General features: G+C 22.1%; 2 protein-coding genes across 3 annotated transcripts; both read right to left on the bottom strand.

Annotated features, from left to right (window-relative positions):
- Positions 1-856: 856 nt before the first annotated feature.
- LOC129607914 (tyrosine-protein kinase CSK) lies at positions 857-22,649 on the bottom strand. Of its 2 annotated transcripts, none has more exons than XM_055519169.1 (9): positions 21,815-22,649; positions 6,510-7,414; positions 5,817-6,427; positions 4,990-5,209; positions 4,622-4,890; positions 4,385-4,546; positions 4,124-4,319; positions 3,909-3,995; positions 857-3,754 (listed from the first exon to the last, which is right to left on the bottom strand). In XM_055519169.1, the coding sequence occupies exons 2-9, from the start codon at positions 6,864-6,866 to the stop codon at positions 3,578-3,580; spliced, it is 2,079 nt and encodes a 692-aa protein (XP_055375144.1). In that variant the 5' UTR covers positions 6,867-7,414; positions 21,815-22,649; the 3' UTR covers positions 857-3,577. The 2 variants fall into 2 exon arrangements, with proteins under 2 accessions (XP_055375144.1, XP_055375145.1); XM_055519170.1 differs by lacking the exon at positions 21,815-22,649 and adding an exon at positions 11,849-11,865.
- LOC129608098 (uncharacterized protein DDB_G0288805-like) lies at positions 6,974-24,527 on the bottom strand. The gene is made up of 6 exons (XM_055519421.1): positions 24,227-24,527; positions 23,540-23,549; positions 22,166-22,539; positions 21,815-21,970; positions 7,089-7,414; positions 6,974-7,021 (listed from the first exon to the last, which is right to left on the bottom strand). The coding sequence occupies exons 1-6, from the start codon at positions 24,525-24,527 to the stop codon at positions 6,974-6,976; spliced, it is 1,215 nt and encodes a 404-aa protein (XP_055375396.1).
- Between the last annotated feature and the right edge of the window lie 734 nt (positions 24,528-25,261).

The raw sequence follows: 25,261 nt of genomic DNA on the forward strand, positions 1-25,261 counted from the left end.
TCATCACGAACTCTAAACAGATTATTGAAAAATATTGTTTATATGTAATAATGTAATAGTAAAACAAAAAGATATTTTATGTTAAATTAATTTTATTTTTTATTTGGGTTGTAAATTTGTTTGGAGTTTAAATACATATGTATATATACTTATATAACTGTGTTTTATTACATATATATATATATATATATTGTGTAACAAACTATATACGTACATATATATTTTGTCACATTATGTTAAATTTAATTGTTAAATTTAATTTTTTTTTATTAATGCTTTCTTATGATCAATTACAATAATATGCAATAAAATAAAAAAAATTAAATAAAACTTTATTGGCTTATTAAGAGATGCGAAAATGTAAATTATGGAATTTTGTATTAATTCAAGCCAACTAACATTTTCTTGTGCTTAAATAGATAATAATTTTTGATAAAAACGATTTTATTTTTATATAAAAATTAAGTAAATAAAACTTAAATTAAATGTGACTTGAAAGACGTACACAATTGAAATTGATTATTGTCAAGGTTTTTTTCCTATTATTAAAATATAAAAATTTAATAAAATAATTCTATAAAAATTTTTCTGTTTATTTAAATCTTAAAGTATGTCTATTAAAAAAAAATAAAGCAGTAAGGTGAAATATTTTATTTTTAAAACAAAAATATTGTTTTCTAAACGGTTTTTTTTATTATTTTTTAATTTTCATATAAAAAAACAAATTTATTGTAAGATGAACTAGATTTTGTGATTTTGTATTAGGAGGAAACAGAAAACTATATTTATTGTAGTCTTTTAAAAATAAATATATAGAATTTTATAGCATCTCTCTAATTCAATTTTCCTGTACATTATTGTTATTACTGATATTGATTTATATAAATCATTCTTATGTGTTATTTATTAATTTTCTTTTTATTTTAAATTTCCAATAATCTAAGTAGTTTAGTTCTTGTTTTAAAAAAGTTTCAATGTTTTAGTTTATATATTATTATGCGTTCATAATGTATTTAATAACAATATTGAATATAAGGATAAACTATCTAATAATTTGATTTCTTTTTTTATGTAATAATTTTTTTTTATAAATATATGCATAAACATAATATGTGAAAATTCCCTTTTTTTTAGTGTGTATTTTTATTAAGAAATTTTTTGACTTGATTTTGTTATTAACAAACATGGATTTTGTTTCGGTTAATTTTTAAAACGATTATTTAAATTAAAATTTGAAAAAAGAATATTAATTTTTAAAAGAATAATACATACTTAGTTAGTTTTGACAAAAATAATAGTTATTGTACCTAGAATATGGGTAAAGCATGCGGTTATAAAGCATAAAAAATTTAATTTATGCTCATTATTTACTAAATTTTATGAAAAATTAAATGAAAAAATATATATTGTTAATTTTAAAGGTATATTAATGAAATTCTTATGTCACATTCATAAATAAAAAATAAAAATTAAAAAAGAAAATTGTATTAATATTAAATAAACTAATTATTTTTTATGATATGAATGCAAAACGATAAAAGAAATTTAGAATATATAGAAATTTTGTTATGACTTTCTCTTTTCCATATCCATACTTTAATATTGTTAAAAATCTGCAGCAATCAATTTCGATTTCTCGATAAAAAAATAAATCAAAAATAATTTTTATCCTTATTAAACTGATTGGCACTTATATATTCGTATATATGATATACTTTTGAAAAAAAAAATAGTGTCTACAAATAAAAAAAAATTTTTACACATTTGCTTTTAGAAGCTTTAATTTAATTTTATATTTATTTATCTACAATAAAATTATTTTATGATTGCATATTGTATATACATACATGTATAATAAATTTAAAATTATCTGCAAATAAAGAAAATAAAATTCTTTTTTTATAATTTTATGGTTTTCTTTTTATAATATGTAATTTTACGATTTATTTTTAATTTTGTTGCAATTATATAAATATTTTGCTTTATTTTATGTGTATAATTGAAATTGATCAGAATTTTTGTTTTTTTTTTTTTTTTAAACTAAAACATCGAGACTAAAGTTTATAATTTATATATGTAGGTAATATTTTTTCATACTTTTTATTATTTAATTTTAAATTTTTAATATACACTTAAAAAGTAATGTTTCGCTATCACCGCTAAATCATATTTACGTTCATCTTAAATTACAATTACTAAAAATTATTTACAAATAAAGATTAAAAATTAGATAATATTTATATATAAAAAAAAAACAATAAAAATTCCTTTTTTTTTGTCTATTTTATTTTTGTAAATTTGCAAAAATCACGAACCAATGTTTATAAAAGAGGGAAAATGTAAAATATATAGATAAATAAGCAATTTTAATTTTGATGAGATTACACAAAATTACTTAAGTAGTTTTTTTTAAATAAATATGTAGGTACACCAATATAATACAAGTACAAAAAAATAAATATATTTATTTAAACAATTATCTAGACAATAGCTGCACAGTCGTTAAAGAGAAAGGTTTGTTATATAATAAAATATCTTTACAAAATTTCAATGAAGATAAATTAGCTTTAAAATTAGTTTGAAATTTTCTGATTTTCAATTGAAGTTTTTTATAAAATATTTACAAAATACATTCAATACTTTTGACACATACTATACAAAATGTAAATATTTATTGGTAAACATTGTCGACAAAATTCAATGTTTATTAACTATTGTTTTTGATTTTAATAATATTTAAAAAAATATTGTATTAAAATATAGAAAATTTTCAAGTTTTGAAGTTTTATGATTTTGGGAAATGGTAGTGGTAAATTGTTTCGTGCATACATACATAAATGAATTAAGTAGTATTAAATTATTTTTCTTTTGTTTTTTTTTTTATTTTACTCTAATTTACCTAGTGCATAACTAAATTTTTAAAAATTTAAATTTTCGGACTTTCATTGTTTTTTGTATAGCGTTTTGAAAATAAATTAAGTTGTATAAAATTTCTATAACAGAATAAAATTATTAATATAGTTCTAGAAATAGAATTAATAAAAACTACTAATAAAAAGAAAAATATTTTTTTTTATACATTTACAAAAATCTAAGAAAAATTATTATAAAGTAATATATAAAGACGGAAGGTGTACATTTTAAATCGTGGACATTTTTTATGTTTAAATAAATTTAAATTAAATAAAAATAAGAAAAATAACAAAATAAAAATTATAAGTTATATAACTTTTCAACATTTTAAACAGTTCAAATTTTAATTAATTCATTTTCACAATATTCTTAAAATTATAATTAATATGCATTATATTTTATGTATTATAATATAATGACATTCAAAAATTATTTGTTTTTTTTTTTTTAACATTAAGTGTATTATTATTAAATAATATAGTTTTTTGTATTATTATTTTTTGCTTTTATTTTTTTATGATTTTTTTTCCTTTTTTTAACTGGTAATAACTTTATTTCTAACTTTTTGCGTATTGTTGTTGTTCTTATCATCATTTTTATCATTTTCTGGACATAATAATTTATTGTTAGTGTCAATAACTTTATTATTATTATATGATAGCTTTCATGTTGTAGTATTTTTAAGCTGCAGTAATTTTACTTTTAATTCGGAAAATGTTGGCCTCTTCGAAGGATTTAAGTCCCATGCTTGTCTCATCATTTCATAGATTTCTGGTGGACAACCTTCTGGCGCTTCCATTTTATAACCAACTTCAACGTGCTTGACAACATCAGCAAGTGGCTAAAATTGTTAAAATTTATAATAAAGTTAGTGTAAAATTTAAAACAGAAAAATATTTTTAAATATTTAATAGAATAAAAAACTATATTACTAATTTGTTTTACATTAATTATTCTGAATTTTTTTAAAGAATTAAATATGTAGAAAAACTTACTATTCTAGGATATGGGACCCTTCCAAATGAATAAATTTCCCAAAGTAAAATTCCAAAACTCCACATGTCAGATTTATTTGAAAATCTCTACAAAAAAAAAAATTTTAATTAAGTACTAAAATATGTCTTTTAAAAAATAATAATATTAAAAATATGCATACATACACATGTATATATGTATATTTGTGAACGGGAAAAAGTAAAATAATACTTACACCCCCTTTTAAAGCTTCTGGTGCCGTCCATTTGATTGGTAGCTTCCCAACCTCTAGATTATAACATTCTTCCCTAGCTAAACCAAAATCTGAAACTTTAGCTACACAATTTTCAGAAATTAAAACATTTCTAGCTGCCAAATCCCTGTGAACAACTTTCTTAGCTTCTAAATATTCCATACCAGAACAAGTGTCACTAGATTAAAAAAAAAATTTATTCAAAATTTAAAAAGTTTCTATTTTCAAATATTTTATAATTACTAGGCAAAATTAATTTGATCTTTTTTAGTAATATGCTGCCGTCCTCTTGACCTTAAATAATCCACTAAAGATCCCTTACTCATATATTCTGTCACTAAATAAATGTGTTTTGTTGTAAATACTAAACCAATAAATTTTACGAGATTTTCGTGTTCTAATGTACTAAAAATTTTAAAAATATATTAAAAATGCTTTAGTTAGATTTCTTACAGTTAATTTCGTAGTAATTAAACTTACGTCATAACAGAAGCTTCTGCTAAAAATTTTTGTGCGGCTCCATCATCTTTTAACATTTTAACAGCAACTTTTTCATTTCTTAATATTCCAAGCATAACATCACCAAATTCACCTTTGCCTATGCTTTCCCTTAATTGCAAATCTGACTCGGGTATTACCCAACCTTTATCTGCAAATTCTTTTGAATTGATGCAAAATTCTTGTTTACCTTTTTTTGGCAGACATTTTATTAATTGCGTGCATAAACCATCAGCATCTTTTTCATAGTGCTGAATACAAAAAAAAATTAAAATAATTTCATTATAGTGTAAATTTACTTTACTAATGTAAATACTAATTTATTTCTATAATATACAGAAATGACTTACAGCTACCAATTGTCCGAGATTTTCAAAGTATTCTTCATCATCTATTGTTAATTTATTTTCTAAATATTTTACACGATAATGTTCAACTTTTCCTTGATAACAAACACATAACGTATAATCACCAGGGAAATTAGTCGATTCTCTTACTAAAAATAAACCATCTTCACGTGGCTGAAGCAAATGTTCAGCTTCATCTCTTGAGATACTTCCATGAAACCAGCTGTAAAACAACAAATATGTCATTATATTTTTTTATTTAAAATTGCGATACTAGTAGAAATTTTAAGCAAATAATTTTATTAATAGAGCAAATACAGAGTACAAATTGTAAAGACTGGCGTCATCTCCACATAGTGTTTTGTTCGAAAGAGCGAAATTTAAATAATTAAAACGGTGTAATAAATGTCTTTTGACGTGTATAATGCTCAAAGATTTCTTTTAGAAAAATCTCTATAAAAAAATAACAATATTTATATTAGGAAGTACTCGTAGTAACATAGAAGTTTAAATAATGAAAAGCTATAACTTGCCGAGAATTAATAAAATGATTCACTTACATATAAAGTATCCTAATATTCTAATAAAATTTGCGAAACTAATAACGCTTTAATATTTAATTTATTCGAATTCTATCAACGCTTTTTTAATAATTAAATTGATAACAGAAATTGTGAAGTTATCTTATCGTGATAATCAAATATTTTTTGTCTTTGATTTTAATTAAATTTTGGCCGCCTCATATTTTTTACATTTGATAAATGAATTATAGAAGAAATAATAACTTTAACATATATGAAAAATCAAAATTCTTAAAATATTACACTTACGGCATGGCATTTAGTTTGACTTCACATTTTTTATGAGCCTGCTGTGATCCACCGCTATTTCCATGTAAATGTGTATTTGACGATGTTGATGAGGCATTTGATATAGTAGGCGACAGTGATGACGTACTATTCCATGTACCACCACCACCGTTAGCTTCATATTGATGTAAGGATGATGACATAACATTAGACCCAATTGGTACATGAATTGATGAAGTTGGTGGTAATGATGGTGGTTGTTGTTGTTGTTGTTGTATGTTAATATTTGATGGAAGCATTCCTGGGAGTGGATGTTGTGGCTTTCCTGTACCACTATTTAAACTTTGTCCAACAACACCAACATTTGATGCATTTAAATGGCTTGGCAGTTGTGTTGTATTTAAAGATGTTGACATAATGTTATTATTAGAATTACTTAATAATTGAGACGTTTGACATGTAGAATTTGTTGTTTGCTGCTGTAATTGATGCGAAGATAAAAGATGATGTTGCTGTTGTTGTTGTTGTTGAAGAATTTGTTGTTGATTTGGAGATTTTGGTGTATGATTTGAAGATAATAAATTATGACTACTTAAAGCGTGCGAGGAAAGATGTATAGAGTTATGCTGATTCTAAAATTTTAAGTAAATTTATATTTAAAAAAAAATAAAAATTTGCATAAAAACATAAGTGTTTAAACATGTGAATACATACTATACTACTTTGATGTGGTGGTACTGTCGGTGGAACAATATGTGGTTGAGATTGACTATGTTGTTGCTGTTGTAATAAACCACTTCCAACAATTGGTATACCAAGCGTTGAATTATTTCCTCCGCTTATTGAATTAATTTGAGCCGCACTACCAGGTTGTGGTGCTGGACGTTTATTATGTCTAGCAGGTGCTGTCGGTGGCATTTGATGGCCTGTTGACTGTAAAAACCATGGATCACCAGAATTTGTTGCTGCTGCTACAGTTGGTTGAGAGAAACCCCTATGATGACCAACGACCGAGTTTTGTCCAGATGATTGTAAATTTAATGCTGTTGCTGTTGCAGCGTGACTATTCATAATAAAGCTGCCGTTTTTATGAATATAATTTTCGTTATTTCTGCAATTATATTTGCAGTTATTTATTATATTACAAGTTGTGTTGCTACAATTCTTATGGTTGTTATTTATAGAATTTTGACTTTTATTTTTAATATTGCTATTTTGATTGCTATCTGATACAATAAATTGTTTATGATGAAATTTAAATTGTTTGTGGTCCTTTGATTTGATTATTATTGCTCCTTCCTTTTTTATAATTGGTTCAAAATTTTGATTATAGCTACTATTGTTATCGTTGTTATTATTCGTATTAATATTGTTACTAACAATAGATTTACTATTTGATTGTAATGATATTTTCCTTAAATTATTTAATATTTTATCATGTGATAAATGCAACGATCTGTTTATTGATTTTCTAATTGAATTTGTTGAGAATATTGATATCAAAGGTTTATTTTCAATTGTTGAAGCTACAGCAATATTCTCAGACGAAACAAATGCTCGTCTGCATTTACTGAATTTAGGAATTTCTCCTTTTCCTCTTTGGTCGCTTACATCAGCATCTATAATATATAAAAATAATGACGTAAATAAAAATATACACTTATGTACACATAAATTATAAAAAATTATTATTTATATTATTTATTTTGTTGAAAGAATTATTTACAAATAGAAAAAGTAAGAATATAAGATCATGAATATTTCAATGCACTTTATGGGCAAAAAATTTAATATTGCACAAAACAATAACATTTACTTATATACACATGTATACATACATATATCAAAATTATTCTTGTGTGATTTTGTTTTCTAAAGAAATTTAAATTGAGAAAATTCAATTTAATTTTGAAAAGTTTACCTTCGAAAGCAGATAACAATTAAAAAATAGTACAATAAAAAAAAAACATTTAATTTAAATTTAATCGAATTGCAAATTTATGAAATATCAAATTGATGTTTTACTACATCTTTTAGGGATTGAATTATTTCGAAAGTTCCATAAGAATTGCTATAAAAATGGATTGTTAAAAAAAACACGCACCCAGCTTTTACTAAAAAATATTTTCAGGAAATTAATAAACATGTTAAAATTATTATACTTCTTATTACATTATTTTAAAATAGCCCTTCCAAAATATTTTAATTTGGCATCAGATTTTTATTTTTAGTTGCACTACCGATTTTCGATTTTGTTCAGCTTATAAAGTAAATTAAAAATAAATTTATAAAAATCTAAAAAATTTTTAAAAATTAAATGAAAATTCACTCATAAATTTTACAGTATTTATTTACGAAACCAATAAAATATTTTGTCTTATTAATTCATTAACTATCCTTTTGGAAATTATAATTAATACCTTTTTTTATTCAATTTTCTTTTTACTGTTTGATTTCTTAGAAAAATAATTAAAATTTTGTAAAAATATAAAGGTACATTACTTTTTTCATGTTTAATATTATCACGAAATCAATAAATATGTATATGTAAAAACCCACGGATTTAAAACAAGAACTATAAAAAACAATATACATACATACTATAACATATTATATATTTTCAAAAGTGTAAGTCAGAAATTTAAATTTGTTTCAAAAATTTTAATGTTTTATTAAAAAATTAGAATTTAAATTTAATTAAATTCATATTTTTTTTAATACAAAAAACATATTTTAAAATTGAACATCATGGATTAAAAAGAAACATGCTATTTAGCAAAAATAAACAACAAAAAATCAGGACCTTTACGAATATACGTTATAAAAACCTTTGCAAGAAAATTTGGTAATTCATATATTTCATTTACTAACAACAAATTTTTCTTTATAGCAATATTTTTTTGTTTTTAAATCCTTTTTACCTTTTAAATTTTCCGAGAATCTCGAATAAGTTTCTCTTAAAGTATTTCCCTTAAAAATTTAAATAGGATAAAATATTTAATTATTTTTAATAAAATTTCTTTTTCTTTAAGTATTTTAATTTGTAATTAAATTTATACATACTTCAAATATTCCAAATATTTGTTTCATTTTTAAAACATTTTCTTATAACTATTTTAAAATATAATAAATCTTATTTTTAAATCAGAAGAAATTAATTATTATTAAACATTTCATATATTTGGGAATGTGTAGCAAATACATATGTATATGTAGGGAAGTAAAATAAATTGCATAATTTTTTTATTCTCGATATTTGGTCTAGCACTATAACAAATACCGTAAACAAATACGATAAACAAATATGATAACAATAAGATACACCGATTAACAATAAACTGTGTTATTTATAAATGCTCACTTCAAACTGATTTCATTTAGGAAGGCTAGTTATAAAAAATAAAATTCGAACTAAGTTGACATGATTGGTCATTTAATGTTCTTCCGTTTTTTTTTTATTTTAAATGTTCTTCTTTTTTCATTATTTATATATATATATTATATATAAGTAAATGTATACTTTAACATTTTACGTTTTGATTACTCAGCACTAAATAACTAATATTCTATGTGTTAACTGTTTTTATTCTAATATGTGTAGTATTTTATGTTGTGTATATGTATATGCATGTTTCTTTTCTGCAACTGTCAACTTATAGTATTATTTCCACCCTTTTGTTATTTCGATTTTTTTTTTGTCTTCTATTTAAAATTACTTTATTTTTATTGTAAATTACTCAGAGGAGATTTTCTTTGAATACAATCAGTCATAAATTAGCTTTCCATATATATGGGGCTGCCAGATCATTTAGTTAATTCATTATAATTGGATGGTTTATTTTGAAAGTGATCTAAGTCTATTTCAAATAAAAATAAAATATTGTTGCTTTTGGATTTAAAGTAGCATAATTATACATAATTATGTTTATTTTACTTCCCAAAAACACAAGTTTCAATTTCAACAATTAACATTATCATTACTTTGGAAGTAAAAGAGTTTTAAAATTGACATAGGTGACTTCTAAAATCAACCATCCAATTGACAGTTACTTAAGATAAAAAAAAATAACTATTCATAGGATTAAAATAAAAATTAATTTAAAATTCTCATTTTTATTCGCGGTTGTCATTTCGAAAAAAATGAATGGCTGACTATTGAACAAAATGTGTAATATTTTGTTGAATTTTATTTTTGTACTTCTCTTATTTTGTCTGAGCTGAAAGCTTCATATTTTTTTGTAATTACTTTTATGTTATGTAACATGTTATATATGTGTGTACTTGTATTAATGATTTTACATTATTCATACTAAAAAATATAAATTAAAAGGACAAATATAAGTGAAGGCATAAGGCAGTTCTTCACCTGAAACCTTACATAAAGTGAAAAAAAAATCAATTTTTTACTTTAAATTTTTTTTTCCAATTTCTCTTCATTTTGTTGTCTATATACTTAGCTATAGTGCTATTATGTATATTGAAAGTTTATAATAAAACGAGAACATCATCATTGTTAAATTTTTTAATTATAAATCGTTGAATACACGTACACATTCTTTTCAATTACCTGTATACATGAATATTATTTATTAAAAATAAAAGTATAAAATAAAAACTCATAAGTGAGAAAACAAAAAGCGCTTATTTAAAAAGGGGTTGAAAAACTTTTTAGTCATTGTCTTTATCATTGAAAATTATACTTAGTTAAAAATATTAACACAAATAATATTAACACATATATAAAGAAAATACATATGTACATACGAATAGATCAAATAAAATTTATTTAAGGAAAATTTAAATTGGATCCTATTTGCATAAGGAAAACAATTAAAATCTCCTATACACAATTATCAATTATAACTAAATGGTATCGTCAAAAGAATCAATTGTAGTATTTTATAAAAAAATTTTGAATAAAATAATTAGATATTGTTTACATATACGACAAAATCTACGACTTGTAATTTGAGTCTGATTAAAGTCGTATATGTCCGGTTTACCATGTTTGACATCAGATGTTGTCTGATTTCAATTCAATAGAATGAATTATTTTAAAATTTTGAGCAACGATTTACTAATTCTTATTTTAATTATAATTTTCGCAAACAGTAATCAGACTTTATCGTAGTTTTAATTTTACATTTTGCTGAATATTATGTATAAATATAGTAAACTGCATTTAACTTTTCAACTTTATTATAAAACTTTACAAGTTGTAATTAAAACTATACTACTGACTAAGGCAACATGACATTAGATCTGCATTTTGTAAAGGCCCCAAGTTTTAAATTTTTTTTTTTATAAAATTCTTTGTCAAATATAAATACAAAATAAAAATACAATTAAGAAGAATTGCAACGGTAAGGCCGTAATATAAGAGTTAATCGAGAAGGTTAGAAATTTTTGAATAACTAAAAAAAAATAATTAAGACAGGACCGGCTATACACAATTTTATTGTATAATACTTATAATTGAATATTAGATTAAATTTTATAACACCTTGCTATATATACAAGATATTTTTCAAAATTTAATGAGAAACACAATAACTAGTTGGATGAAAGAAAATTTTATAAAATTATTCAAATGTTTTCTTTTAATTAACAATGTCAATACTAAAATTTATACAACAGAATTCTTATGCTATTTACATATGTACATACGTACACATAGAAATAATTGTTGGTTAATTTTAATTACAATGGCATAATTGATGTTTACACATGATTCTTTTTAGATTTTTGAAATTAATTATTTTTAATTTTATTTTAGAACTTAATGCATTTTTAATATTGAATATGAAATTTTGGATAATTAAAAATATTAAGCTTTAAATTTAATTTTATTTTTATTAGTTGCAAAATTCACTCATTTTTTATTATGCTTATTTAAAACCTGTGACAATTTATATTAGGTATTATTGATAAAATAATTATTGTTAAAAACTTCTGACTTTTTTTATCTCAATTAATAATTCAAAAAGAAAATAGTAGATATTTCGAACTTTGTACCATATATATATAAAGTGAAAGTGCAAGTAATTACTAACCTCTTAAAAGTTTTAACATGATATTTTAATTGTAAAAGTACTAAATATTAAGGTTGTTATGAAGGAATAAATATTTAATACTGAAATTATTTTTCCATAAATTATTTGCTATATAGAAAATTTAACATTTTGAAATGATAAAAATCGATTGAGTGTTTTTTATTTTCTTTTAAAAGTTCAAAATTATCTAATTTTTGATTTTTATCGGGTAAAAATACCTTCATATATACAATAATAAAAAAACAAATTGCTTTTTCCGATATTGTGTTTTTTAATTGAACGGTTTGATTTGATAAGAGAAAACATAATTTTAAATACTTTAAGTACAGGTTATTTTGATATCTTTTTGCAAATAAATAGATAAAAAATAATCATTATAATAAAAATATCTTCTTGAATTCTTAAAGCAAAGAGAGGGTATCATATAACAATTTAGAAAAATTTAAAATTTAATATTATAACATTAATATTGTAAAATTTATTTAACACAGGAATGCATGTGCTTGAAACTATTATAGTACTAAAGTATAATAATATTATAGATTTGTATTTCGCAACAGTTACACCTTTATCTTAATAATTTTCATGCATATTATGTATTAAGTATTTAAATATTAACCCGTGGACGCATGACATACTCGTATTACTCCACTGTATATTACGAATTGTCAAAATTACTGTTTTATTGACATTAATGAGGTAATGACATTGTTTTTCAGTTTTCGTCAATATTATAGGACTTAATCGTGCAAATAATTTTTTTACTCACATAATATGAAAAAAAGTGAGTAATTATCAAATATAAGATCATTTTCGAGTGTAAAGAATCTTTTTTTCCAAAATCTATAAAAAATTTGGTCTACATTCATTCACTATTTTTCTAAACGACTAATTTAATCGAAAATTGAAAGAATTGAAAATTCTGATTTGCAAATGAATAAAAAAGCGAGATTAAAAAGCAGTTAGGCTGATAATCAATTTAAAACACGATTAAGTTGATACTCAATTAAAATTTTAATGCAAGTTTTTATTTAAGCTGCAATTGTCAAAATTACGAACTAAGAAACTTTGTGAAAAAATCAGTACTCGTGTTTTGATTCAATGCAGAAATATTTAAGGCAGGCAGAATTTGAATGACAGGCAGCATTTGAATCACAATATTGCCCAGACGTGATTGTATTGTTATTGTTGCACTTACTTATTTATACTTATATTATTTCTCGTAAATGCAATTATGTGCATAAAAGCATTTAATAAAATATAAGAAAATGTAAAATGTGTGTGTGTGTATGTATTTTACCGATGTATTTGAATAGCTCATAATAAATAATGAAAACTAAACTTTTCCTCTCATTCATTATTATTTTTTTTTATTGAATTTGTTGAAAATTGTTGCATTACTTTTACTGTTATTTCAAATTGCTGGAAAATATATAATTGCATTGTTGATCATTTTTATTTATGTGCTATATTACCCGGCATTTGTTGAAGAAAAAAAAAACAACTTTATAGAGAAAGTTTTTCTTTTTTGTTTTATATTTTTAATTTATGATTTATTTTACATCATCATAAATCTATATGTACATATATATACGTTCATAAGGAACATCATCTCTATGGTTTCATTAAAAAAGAGATAATAAAAAAATTTTTATAAGCAATTGAAAATTTTTTATGAGAAAACTTAATGTTGCCAATTAGAATTGAGAGTCTAGAAATGATTTGAGTAATACAGTATTTGGGTATATAATTTCTACATGGTGTTACGCTATATACATATATACTCTTTAGTTAATTTGAAATTCTGTAATTACAGTAGGAAGTATCTATATAGTATGAATAATATTTTACTAGCCTTAATTTTGAACTAGCTTACATGAATTAGCTATTAATTCAATAAAAATAAAAGTTATCTTAAAAGGTAAGAATTTATTAATAGCCACGGAAAAATTGATGAATATATTCACATCTATATAAGAGGTCGTTACAAAAAGTGCTTGAATAAAGTCAGTTTGTATATTATTAAGTTCATATATTTATAAACAGGGGTATGTAGCTCCCAAGTAAATATTTTGCAAATTTATGAATAATAATTAAATATTAAATGTTTGAAATATGAAAAATATTAGATGTTTGATCTTTAATTATTTACTTCATAATTAACATTTAATTTCTTAATTAATATGCATATAACAAGCACAATATACACAGGAAAAATCAATAGAAATAATAAAACAAAACTTTCTTTTTCAAAATTTTTCTTTCCTCTGGGTGCTTTAATTTAATTAAATCTATTAAAGCGATTAATATACATAATTATATTTGAGTTAAACCGTATTTTGTGGAAAATATCAACTTTAACACTTTCACTATTCTCCTATACACCATTTTAATACCAATTTTTTTTTTTTAATAAATTTTCTTGTTATTTAAATTATGTTTAAAAGATGGTAATAAATTTAAAACGGTTGCAATGGTTATAATGTGTAATTATTTTTCACCAAAAATTTTAACAAAAGAAAATATGAAAAAATGAGAATTTGTTTTTTTTTTTTTTGTTAATTTTATATAGATTCTTAATAAATATCCATAGCATATCCACACATATGTGATAAATAACGAGTGATTTTTTACAGTTCAGTTTTTCAATTTATCAACTGCAACTCATTTCAATTTATCAACTCTAATGTATTTGACATTATTTCAATAATTGAAATATAAAAAATGTGGCTAGAAATAGTCCCCAATGCGCCAATAAAAACTTAGTAATTATGCTTAACGTTTAAATGAAATTTTCCAATATTTGCAACCCAACGATTAATAAAATCATCCATTACAAAATTTTATATGTAAGCAAATGTAATAAAGACAAGTATGATTCACAATCTGCTACTACAAATTTTTAAAAAATTCTAAGAAAAATTAATAAAAAAAATTAAAAATTTGATCTTAGAAAACATCTGTCTGTGGCTGAAGTAAAAAACTGTTGTTTTGTTTTACAGTTTATATAATTCCAAAAAGTGTCTAAAAAAATGTAAAATAGAATATAATGAGATTTTCTTTGTCTAACAATAAATACCCTTTAACCTAATGGAATTTGAGTCTGTTGATGAGAAAATGTGCTAGATGAGTCAAATAGAGAATAAGAACAAAGAAAATATGTAAAAGTTCCGAAACATAATAGTATGTTTTTTATGATTCTGTTTTAAAAAATCATTTTATTAAAATCAATTCTAATTTTAAATAATTATTGGAATCAAATACTCGTATCTATTGTAATTGTACGAGTATATCGTAAAGATGTAACAGAATCTTTTCACGTGAGCGTAACTGAAACATGAGAAATCAAATTTTGAAAGATAAGTATTTATAATAGGTGCATAAAAATATTTCTGAAATGTAATCAAATAGCTAATAACCATTTTCTATTCCATTATTTTGAATAAACGAATGAACTTTATATTTAAATGAAATTGAATTTGAAATTTTGCAAAAATTAAAATTACGTAAAATTAAATATCGTAATACTTTTTTTTTGTGTTGTAAAGAAGAATCAAAACAGAAAACAGATGAAATAAGGAGAAAAAAATGATAGTTATTTTATAATTAACAAAAGTAAAAGTAACAATTAAAGATTAAAAATGAATTGTTGAAAAAAAAAAAAATAATAAAAACATAAAATGAACACGAAAATCAGTCATTCATTTTATTATTAATTTATTTTTTTATTTGAATATTCAATTGAACTCTTTATATACAAAAAGCTTTAGTGTATTATAATTGGTTAACAAATACGTACGTAATAATATGATGGGCAAACAGTGTGACTAGCGCAGATTTTAAATACTTAAATGTTATTAGGTATGTAAATATTATGTACGTATACGAGAAATATCAGTATTTTTGTTGCCAAATTTTTTAATTAAATGTTGTCTGCACAAATTATTTGTTAAAAATTTTTTAGCCCATTTTATTTATAAAGTTACCCAGCTACGGAAAACTAAACTTAATATAAATCTAGGAAATTCATTTTCTAGATCGGGAGCACACCGAAAAGAAATACACTTAGTACAATATAAAATATGGGAATGAGAATAGTACGTTAGTTGTCTTCTCCTCCGCCCTTATAACAATAGCTTTTGAAGAGAAAAGTATTTAGTGAGGCGACACTCTTTTAAGTTTAAGTTTTATTTTAAGCTTAAGTCTAATATATGCAACCCTCCCAATTTTTGCAACGGTATTTTCGATATAATATCTATACAAATCAACAATATTAATTCTCATTAAACTTATGAAAAAGTAGAAAAAATTTTCTGATAATCAATTTTTGCAAATTTTTCTGGTAAAGGTGCTGGGCGCTTCATAGTATTAAGAAAAATATATGAGTAATTTAAATATTATAAAACGTAATTTAATATTTAGAAAGTATAAATCTATTTCAAATTTAATTGCGGTTTTATATGGTAAAATTCTTATTTGTAATTCAACGAGAAAAAGAATATATGTATATATATATATATATATATATATATATATATATATCTATATAGATATGCTAAACAATATCAACAAAAGCAAGAAATCAGAATTTATATTTATCCATAATTTCTAAAAACGTGAATGAACGTAAAAAAAAATTATGTATATGAATGAGAATCTAGATTTTCAAGTTTTAGAATTTTAAGATCAATTTAATATTTAATTGTTTTCTATTATGTACAATTTGAAATTAAAAATTTTTCAAGCTAATTTTAATTTTTTAATTGAAATACAAATATAATGTTTTTAATTTTTAAGTTCCTACTTTTATTCTTAAAATTCATAAGAAATGAGCTTGTTTTTAAACACTAAATTACTTTTTATTATAATTTTTCAAGACCTATCTTAGTGGATACAAAATGTAAATTTTGTTTTCAATTATAATTTATTCAGCAATTTAATATGGCACTGCTGAATAAAGTAAATTAACGAAAATTTTATATACTGGACTCGGGAATAACCTTAATTCAGAAATTCTTCTATTAGCTCTGTTCTTCAATCCATTACTGCATTACGAATCACATTAAAATTTTTTTTTATTCAACGTCATTCTCTTAAAACTAATTTGATATTATTCCAAAAACTCATTATCTTACGTTATCTTACATTATACGTTATTATTTGATTGCTTTTTTATTATGTATGTATACATATGTATATTCAGTGAAAATGCAGTATATATATACATATATATATACGGTGTCCATGAAAATATTATAAAAAATTGAATGCTTTTATTTATATAAGGAAAATTCATTATTTTGTTAACTAAAAATGTCACTTGTGTGATAATTTTACAAGCGTGAATTTTAATAATTAGCGTGCGAGAGTTTCAATTGAAAGTATACAATTTATCTGCGGTACAACGCTACTAAATTGTATTAATAATTATTTTAATTTCTCTTTTATATGCGTTTATAAAATGAGTAAAATTTTTCAATAATCTCTTTTAATTTCTCCCAACTTTTTTGCTCCCCATTCTTCAAATCTGTTTGTAAATTACGATGTTCCATAATTCTTTGTTGTATTTCAATTCCATTTGTGTACAAGTTAATTATAATGAATTGTTTTTTTGACTTAAAGTAGATAAAATTTGAATTAAATTAGAACTTAAAAAATACAATGAAATTTTTTGAAATCTCACCAGAAAAGTGTAAATAATTTAATTTAAGAAAGTGTATAAACCTTAAATTAAAAGAAAATCGCGAAAAAAACAACATACATACTTATTAAAACAATGATTATTTCTCCTTTGTTTTTTATTTTTTTAAACATTTTTATCTTAATTATTTATAATAAAAAATCATAGAGATTATAATTTTACTTTTAAACGCCATAGAGTACTTTTACGTTTTGTTTACTTTTTCAAAGCTCATGTCTTCGGAAATTGCAAGATGGAAAGTAAAATGTTTAAGCTTTTTGTTTTTTAAGTGTTACAAGGCTATATGGTATTACAATAGCACTTATTTACATATCAATTTGTGTTTTTATAGCGAAAACAGAAAATTTTCAATTTTTCAAGTTTATTAGACAAGACATACCCATTTATTAAATCAAAATAAAAAAGAAAGAAAATCTCTTAAAACGTGAAGAATATTTTTTACAATAAAAAACTTTAGCTACTAACTATCAAAGTAAGTGAAATTTTTCTTTTCATGTGTATAATAAAACAAACAAAAAAAATTAATAAAACTAGTCTAAACTTCAATAGACCGCATAAAATGTAATTTACTTCAAATTTTCAATGCAATAAAAATTAAAAAGACATTTTCCATGTAAAAAAAATTAATGGTCGTTGATCTTTTTCTCTTTCGCTTCAGAGAAAATAAACACATGCACATGTTTGAATCCATACACATTTTATACGTAAACATATTATAAATGTATTATTGTAATCAATAAATCATAAAATTTAATGTCTTACAGGTAAATTAGCATTGTTCAAGTAGAATTTGCAAAAGCAAAGTTGCAGAAAAAAAAATTAAATTATTTTTTTTTCTAAATTTTGAATATCAAGTGATTCTGTAAGAAAAAAAAGTTAAAATTAGTTAAAACTTTTATTTAGAAAACTTTTCAAAACACCTAGAATGTCAAAGCTGAATGGTTTCTTAGATAGATGCATGGACTTTAAAAATTTTTTATTATTGTACCCTGTGAGTGATTCTGCACTTTGTAATGTATACAGATTGATTATACAAATATTTTATAACCTCTTTTTAAGCATCTTATAACTTAAAAGCGTATGTTAAGATTTAAAATTACATTATAACATTTAAATTCGATTTAGAAATTATAAATATCAAATATTATAAGAATTACAATTTAGAAATTCAACTGCATAGTATTATGAGTACATAATTCATAATTCAAATACTATATTAATAACATTGGGAATAAAATTTTGAACATATTAATCAGTAAAAATGATTAGATAAAGTAGAACAAAAGTTTTTGTAAGGCTTGATAAAGGTTATTATCGAGTTATAAAGTTTATTTCAAGCTACAAAGTTGCCTTTTTGTATTCTATGAGTGTATAGAAACAAATTTTAATGTTAACTGGTCTACATTAAGTTAGTTGAAATGATATTGATATTAAAATTTTTAATTTAACGTATATAAATAGTTCTTATTCTATAATTTTATATAACACAAAAGTAAAAAAAATTTGTAGTTAAAGCTGTTTGAACCATTGCTATGATTGAACCCAAATTAAATAGGGTTCTTGCACCAACAACTCTTTTAAATTAATGAAAATTTGGTTAATTTAGCTAAATGGGTTTTCGAATGGATGAACAAACTTGACTAAATTGAATCAGAATTTGACGCTGGATCAAAACATATTTTTATGACTACATTTTAGACGTCTGTTTCTTAGTGTACTAATCAAAATGACAAATTTGTAACACTCTTCGAACATTCGTTCGTACGGTTACAACACGTTAACGTACGGGTAAAACAATTATTATAATGAAAGCCTAATAAAAATTTTTAAACCAATAATTATTTCTATTTAAGTTAACAGTTTTTGAAAATGGGATCAGCATGAGAAGCTATAATTTACTTTAAATGATGAGAAAGGGATTATTGGAGAAATCTTAAAACATATAAGAGAAAACAAAAATTATAATTAAATAATAACAAATTGCAAAAAATTAAAATGTGGAAAAAATCACGTTTTCAAAATAAAATGTTTGTATATTAAGCTTTTTGCATAAATTATAAAAAAAAATTATGAATACTTATTCAAAAATAAACATCATTTGTCATAATTAAAGTATTAGCATTTTATTAATTATGATAAGCATTTGAATTTAGTGATTTCATTACATGTCAGTATATTTCAAGTGCCAAAAGTACAAAAATTAAAAAAAAAATTGAAGAATTCGTTATACACTAAGTATAACAAATTTCAATATTATTTTTACAAATCTAAAAAGATTAATTTAATTGTTTTCAAACGTAACTGTTATATCATAAGTTTCTTATATTAATGTAAGTTATTTTGATATTAATATTATAATTAAAATTTAATCATTATTTCAATAATGAATTTAATTTGTCATATAATTGTCCATCACTTTTATTCTAATTTTACTTTAGTATAGCATTCATTAAAAATATATATGTATTATATAATATTAAAATTACCTTACACACAAAAAAATATTTTAAACGTGAAATGATTTTTAAACAATTTTTTGTTTTGTATTAATAAGTGTAAATAAAATAATAAATGAACTTTGTTGGTTAATTTTTGCAAAATCTATTGCTTGTGATCTTAAAATAAATTATGAATTCATTTTTAAATGTATACGCATGTACATACATACATGTATGTACACAAAAAACTTTTGGCAATTGAAAATAAAATTTTTACGTAAATTTACAATACATAGTATATAATTATGTCATTATAATGTATACTTATGTACTTCACGTCCAATATTAATTTATAAAATTTGAATCATGCATATTGAAAAATTATTAACGGAATAAATATGAATTTGTATATACGTTATGTACCTATATATATATATATGTACATTCAATTAAAAAAAGTACATCGAGCCGAGCTTCTCTCGATCGCCTTCTCTTTACTTATTCCTTGAACAAATGAGTCACAAAAATTTATTTTTATTAAATTTTCTAAAATGTAAAAATTTATAAATGTACATTGAGGATAGATTACTTATACAGTTAATTCTATTGCCCAAAAATATTTGTAAGGCAACCATACGAGAAATCTATAGGCTTTGATGTTTTAGTTATAATTTTAAATATAATCAAAATAAATAACATCAAAATAATATAATTTAAGCAAGATCGAAAATACATTCCACTATTAAATTTCTTTATGCATTAAAAACCAATTCTTATTGCATACATTAAGGAGCAATATCGAAAAGAATAATTAATTTAAACAATATTTTACTGTCCTAACAATTAGATTTAACAGGTGGTTAAGTTTGTTAGGAATCGTAATTTCTAATGAGGAAACATTCTAAGTTAATTTCTCTCTTAATTCTTTGTTTAGTTAAACAAATTTAAGAGGAAATTTTAAATATACTTAAAAATAAATTTTATTCTCATATAAAATTTTTATTTAATATGCACTTACAAAACGAGTCTCTATTCAAATTTTATAAATGTGAAAATATAATTAATGTTGCATGATTTTGAAAGATATATACTTACGTTATTATAATTCAAATGATTTATAAACTACATTTACAGTTATATCGTACTAAAATTAACGCATTATTACTTATACGTTAATCTAAAGAATTAAAAAAAGAGACAAATTTTAAAAAGTTAATAGATTGCTATTGAAAATTCCCAGAAGAAAAAGAAAAATAATACAATTTAATTTGGAAAAGACGCTTTCTCATACATAAACTTGTATTTTAAAACATAATATATAAGTAGTGCTTTTCAAAAAAGAAAACTATTTTTAAACCGTTTTGTCAAACAATTTGCTTTTTATAAAATTCCAAATCTATTAAATCAAAAGTTTTGAAATGAAGTTTATAAATAGTGTTTTAAATAGTAAACGAAAGCGCAGTTATTTTTAGTATTTCAATATGGTTATTTTGTTGGAAAACCCTCAACAATTATTCATAATGGTATAAACATAAAGAAAATTATAGTACAAAATAATACAAACAAGTTTTAACTAACCAAATTACACATAATATAAACAGGTATTTAAAATAACAACAACAGAAAAATGTTTGCGCTCAGTGTACATAATACATACATGTATACCCTATTAATTACTAACAAAACAGTTAAGAAAATGAAAACTACGGTAAAAAAAAAATAAAATACTCACATATACCAACATTTAATGTGTAGGTACATTAAAACAAAGATAAAAAAAAAAATTATAAAAAAAAAAAATAAAATAAAAACAAAAGACCTACTGACCAATATTCACTGATGTAGATGATGATGGACGTAATGTTGTGATGACTGGTTTTGAAATTGTAGCATCACTAATGCTATTAAATTTACGTAATTTTTGTCTTTGTTTCTGTTTATTGTGTTTTTCTGTTTGTTGTTGTTCTTGAAGGTTCCCAATTTCTAATAAACCACTATAGAATGAATTAGAACGTTGTGGTAATCGACAAGATATACAAGTATAACAGTTTCTTAAATTATCACTTTTAGTAATATTTTTACTATTCTTAGTATTGTTATCATTATCATTATCATTATTATTATTATTATTATTATTTTGATTATGAATATAATGAGAATGATTATAATCATCACAACTATTATGATTGCATTGATGATATTGTTGTTGGTGATGATTACAATATCGTTGTTGCTGTGGTTGTTTTTCGACTTGTTTACAATTATGACGGGATGTTGCTAATAATGTGGAGGATGATGATAATATTGTTGATGTTTTAATTGTTTTTTTTAATTTTGATAAATTTGTTGATGACCATGTTGGGAATGGAAATGAAAAACGTTTTGCAATTGTTTGTGGCAATGTAAATGATGTTTTTGATGATGATGATGATAATGGTAATGTTGACGATATTGGTATTTTTTTTGATAATAATTGTAATGATAAACTTGATGTTGATATTGATGATGATGTTGATGTTATTGAATTCGATGATTTTGATGATGTTGACGAACTTGATGATGATATTGATGATGTTGATTTTTTTGATAATAAAATTGTTTTATTTTTAATATTTTCATTTCTATCATTTTTTAAAATTTGAATAGCTTCTGTTTTAATTGATTCTTCATCTTCTCTATTATTTGTTTTAAATGGTATCGTTAATTTATCATTTTCATTATTGATTAATAATTGAAATTCTTCATCACTTTTATCTTTATTATTTCTTTCATTATATTTAACTAAAATTGATGATTTTCTTCCTAATGAATTCGATTTTGATGAATGAATGGATGATGATGCTGATGTTGATGTTGATATTATTGATGATAATGTTGATGTTTTCGATTTTATTATAAATTCTTCTTCATCATTTTTACGATAATGATTTTTTTTTAAATTTATATGATTTGTATTAATTAATTTCCATTGGAAATTCTCTCTGTTTGAATTTATAATATTATTATTATCATTTTTATTTGTTTTATTAAATAAGTCTTTTGTAAATGATGATGAATTCTTAAATTTCTTTGTCTAATTGAAAAAAAAAATATTTTGTTTTGAAAATATAGTAAACATGTTTGTATTATTTAATTTTTTATGTATACTTATTAAGAAATGAAAAATTTTTATGAATCGCTATAAAAATAAAACATTTCTTTTTAACATTTTAATTATTTAATTGTGTATTTTAGTGCATTATTTAAATTTTATTTAATTTTTGCATGATTCAAAAATCAAAAAGGTTATTGACATTTTGTTTATTATTAAAATGAATGAATGCGTGCTTTTTGTAGTACAATATTATTGAATTGAGTTTGTTTAATGGTAAAAAATTAATAATGTTAAAAGAAAGGAAGAGTAATTGAGTAGGAATAATTTTTTCTGTAAATTTAAAAATTAATGTCATCCTGACATTGTATTTACTTTCTGGTATAATGATTGAGGCACCGACATGACATCAAATTTTGAAAAGTTATACTTTTCCTTTAATAAAGCAATCACTTACTAACATAATTTCTTCTAAAAAACTCAAATCATTAGAATAAATTGTTATAAAATATTGTAGAATTTTTGTTTTAACTTGAAAAATAATATTGAAATTATTGAAATTATTATATTATCGGATCTTGTGAATGGCAATTGCCTTGATTAGGCATCATTCACATATTGTTTGGTCATTCATACTTTCTACACACTTTTGAGTTAGCAAAAAGTTAGAATTCCGAGTTTTGTAACTTGGGAACTTATTAAAAATAAAAATTTAAATATTTAAATATTTTACAGAAAAAATTCCTATAAAAAACATTTATTTAACATTTGCTTAAAATTTAATAAAAGAAACTTTTGATATTCAATTAACATTCTCTGTTTTAAACTTACAAGAAATTTTAAATTAGATGTATTGAATCTAACTGATGATGATAAATTTAATTTTTGTTTTAATTCACTTGGTGTATTACTGAAACTTATGCTACGAAATATTTTTAAATTTTTATTTCTTTTATTATTTTCACCAAAATTTTGATGTTTTTCTCCTTCATTTAAAATTGGTGATAAACTTTTTGTTGTATATTTATTAGTTGAACATTTATAAATGATTTTCTTTGATGAATTTATTTTATTTTCACATTCATTATCAAATAATTCAACAGGTTGCAGCAATTCTTTATTATTATTAAGTCTATTATTGTTGTTACGATTATTATTACTGTTGTTGCTATTGCTATTGTTGTTACCATATGATTGTTGTATATCATTAGTATTATTATTGTTATGATTACTTTCATTGAAAATATCATTCACTCTACTATTGTTATTATTATTATTGTTAGTATTATTATACGTATTTGTATTGGTATTTTCATTTAAATTACGATGAGTAGTAGTTGTGGTAGCATTTGTACGTGAAAAATTTGATAATTGATGGTAATTTGATGTTAAAAATGAATTCTGTTGGATAAATACCCCATCGCATGTTATTTTAATTGTTGTGACCATTTTTAAAATAAACACATTATTGCATCATTATTTAAATTTTCAATTTTATTTTTTGTTGTTATTATTGTTTATTTTTGTTTTGTTTTTAACACTTTGTGATTGAAATTTATTGCGTTTTCTTTAGAAATTTTTTTTTTTTATTTCTGGTGTTTGGGAATTTTTAACTTAAAAATTGTGTTAGAAATAAAATTATTTTTAGAACATTTTTATTTTTATTTGGTTATTTTATTTTTGTTTTGATTTTGTTCAAATATACATTTTGCTATTATACATAATATGCATACATATTATAATTATTCAATGCATATTTATATTTATATGTTGTTTATATATTAATTTTCAAAATAAGTGCAATTTTATTTATAAATCACATTGAAAATAATATTCATATAAACAATAGCTGTATTTTTATAGACGTTTCACTGAGGAATATTATAAAAGCAAGAGAAAGAAGAATAATATTTAACATTATAAATTAAAAAAAACCTTAATTCTAATAATTCAAAAATTTTATTTTAACAAATTATCTCACTAAACCTGCGACTATGAATTTTTATGTTTCGTATTGACAATAATAAAACATGTCGACTGTCTCTGTAAGCTCTTAAAATAAATATTATACAATTTTCTGGAAGTTATTACAATTTAAGACGCAATATTTTAGTAGACAACCTAGCCCTGTTAATAACCACCATCAAATACAAATGCATTGATACATTATGTAATTCTTTTAA

The sequence above is a fragment of the Condylostylus longicornis genome, unplaced genomic scaffold, assembly GCF_029603195.1.
Source record: "Condylostylus longicornis isolate FDR11 unplaced genomic scaffold, ASM2960319v2 ptg000030l, whole genome shotgun sequence".
NCBI classification, from domain to species: Eukaryota; Metazoa; Arthropoda; class Insecta; order Diptera; family Dolichopodidae; genus Condylostylus; species Condylostylus longicornis.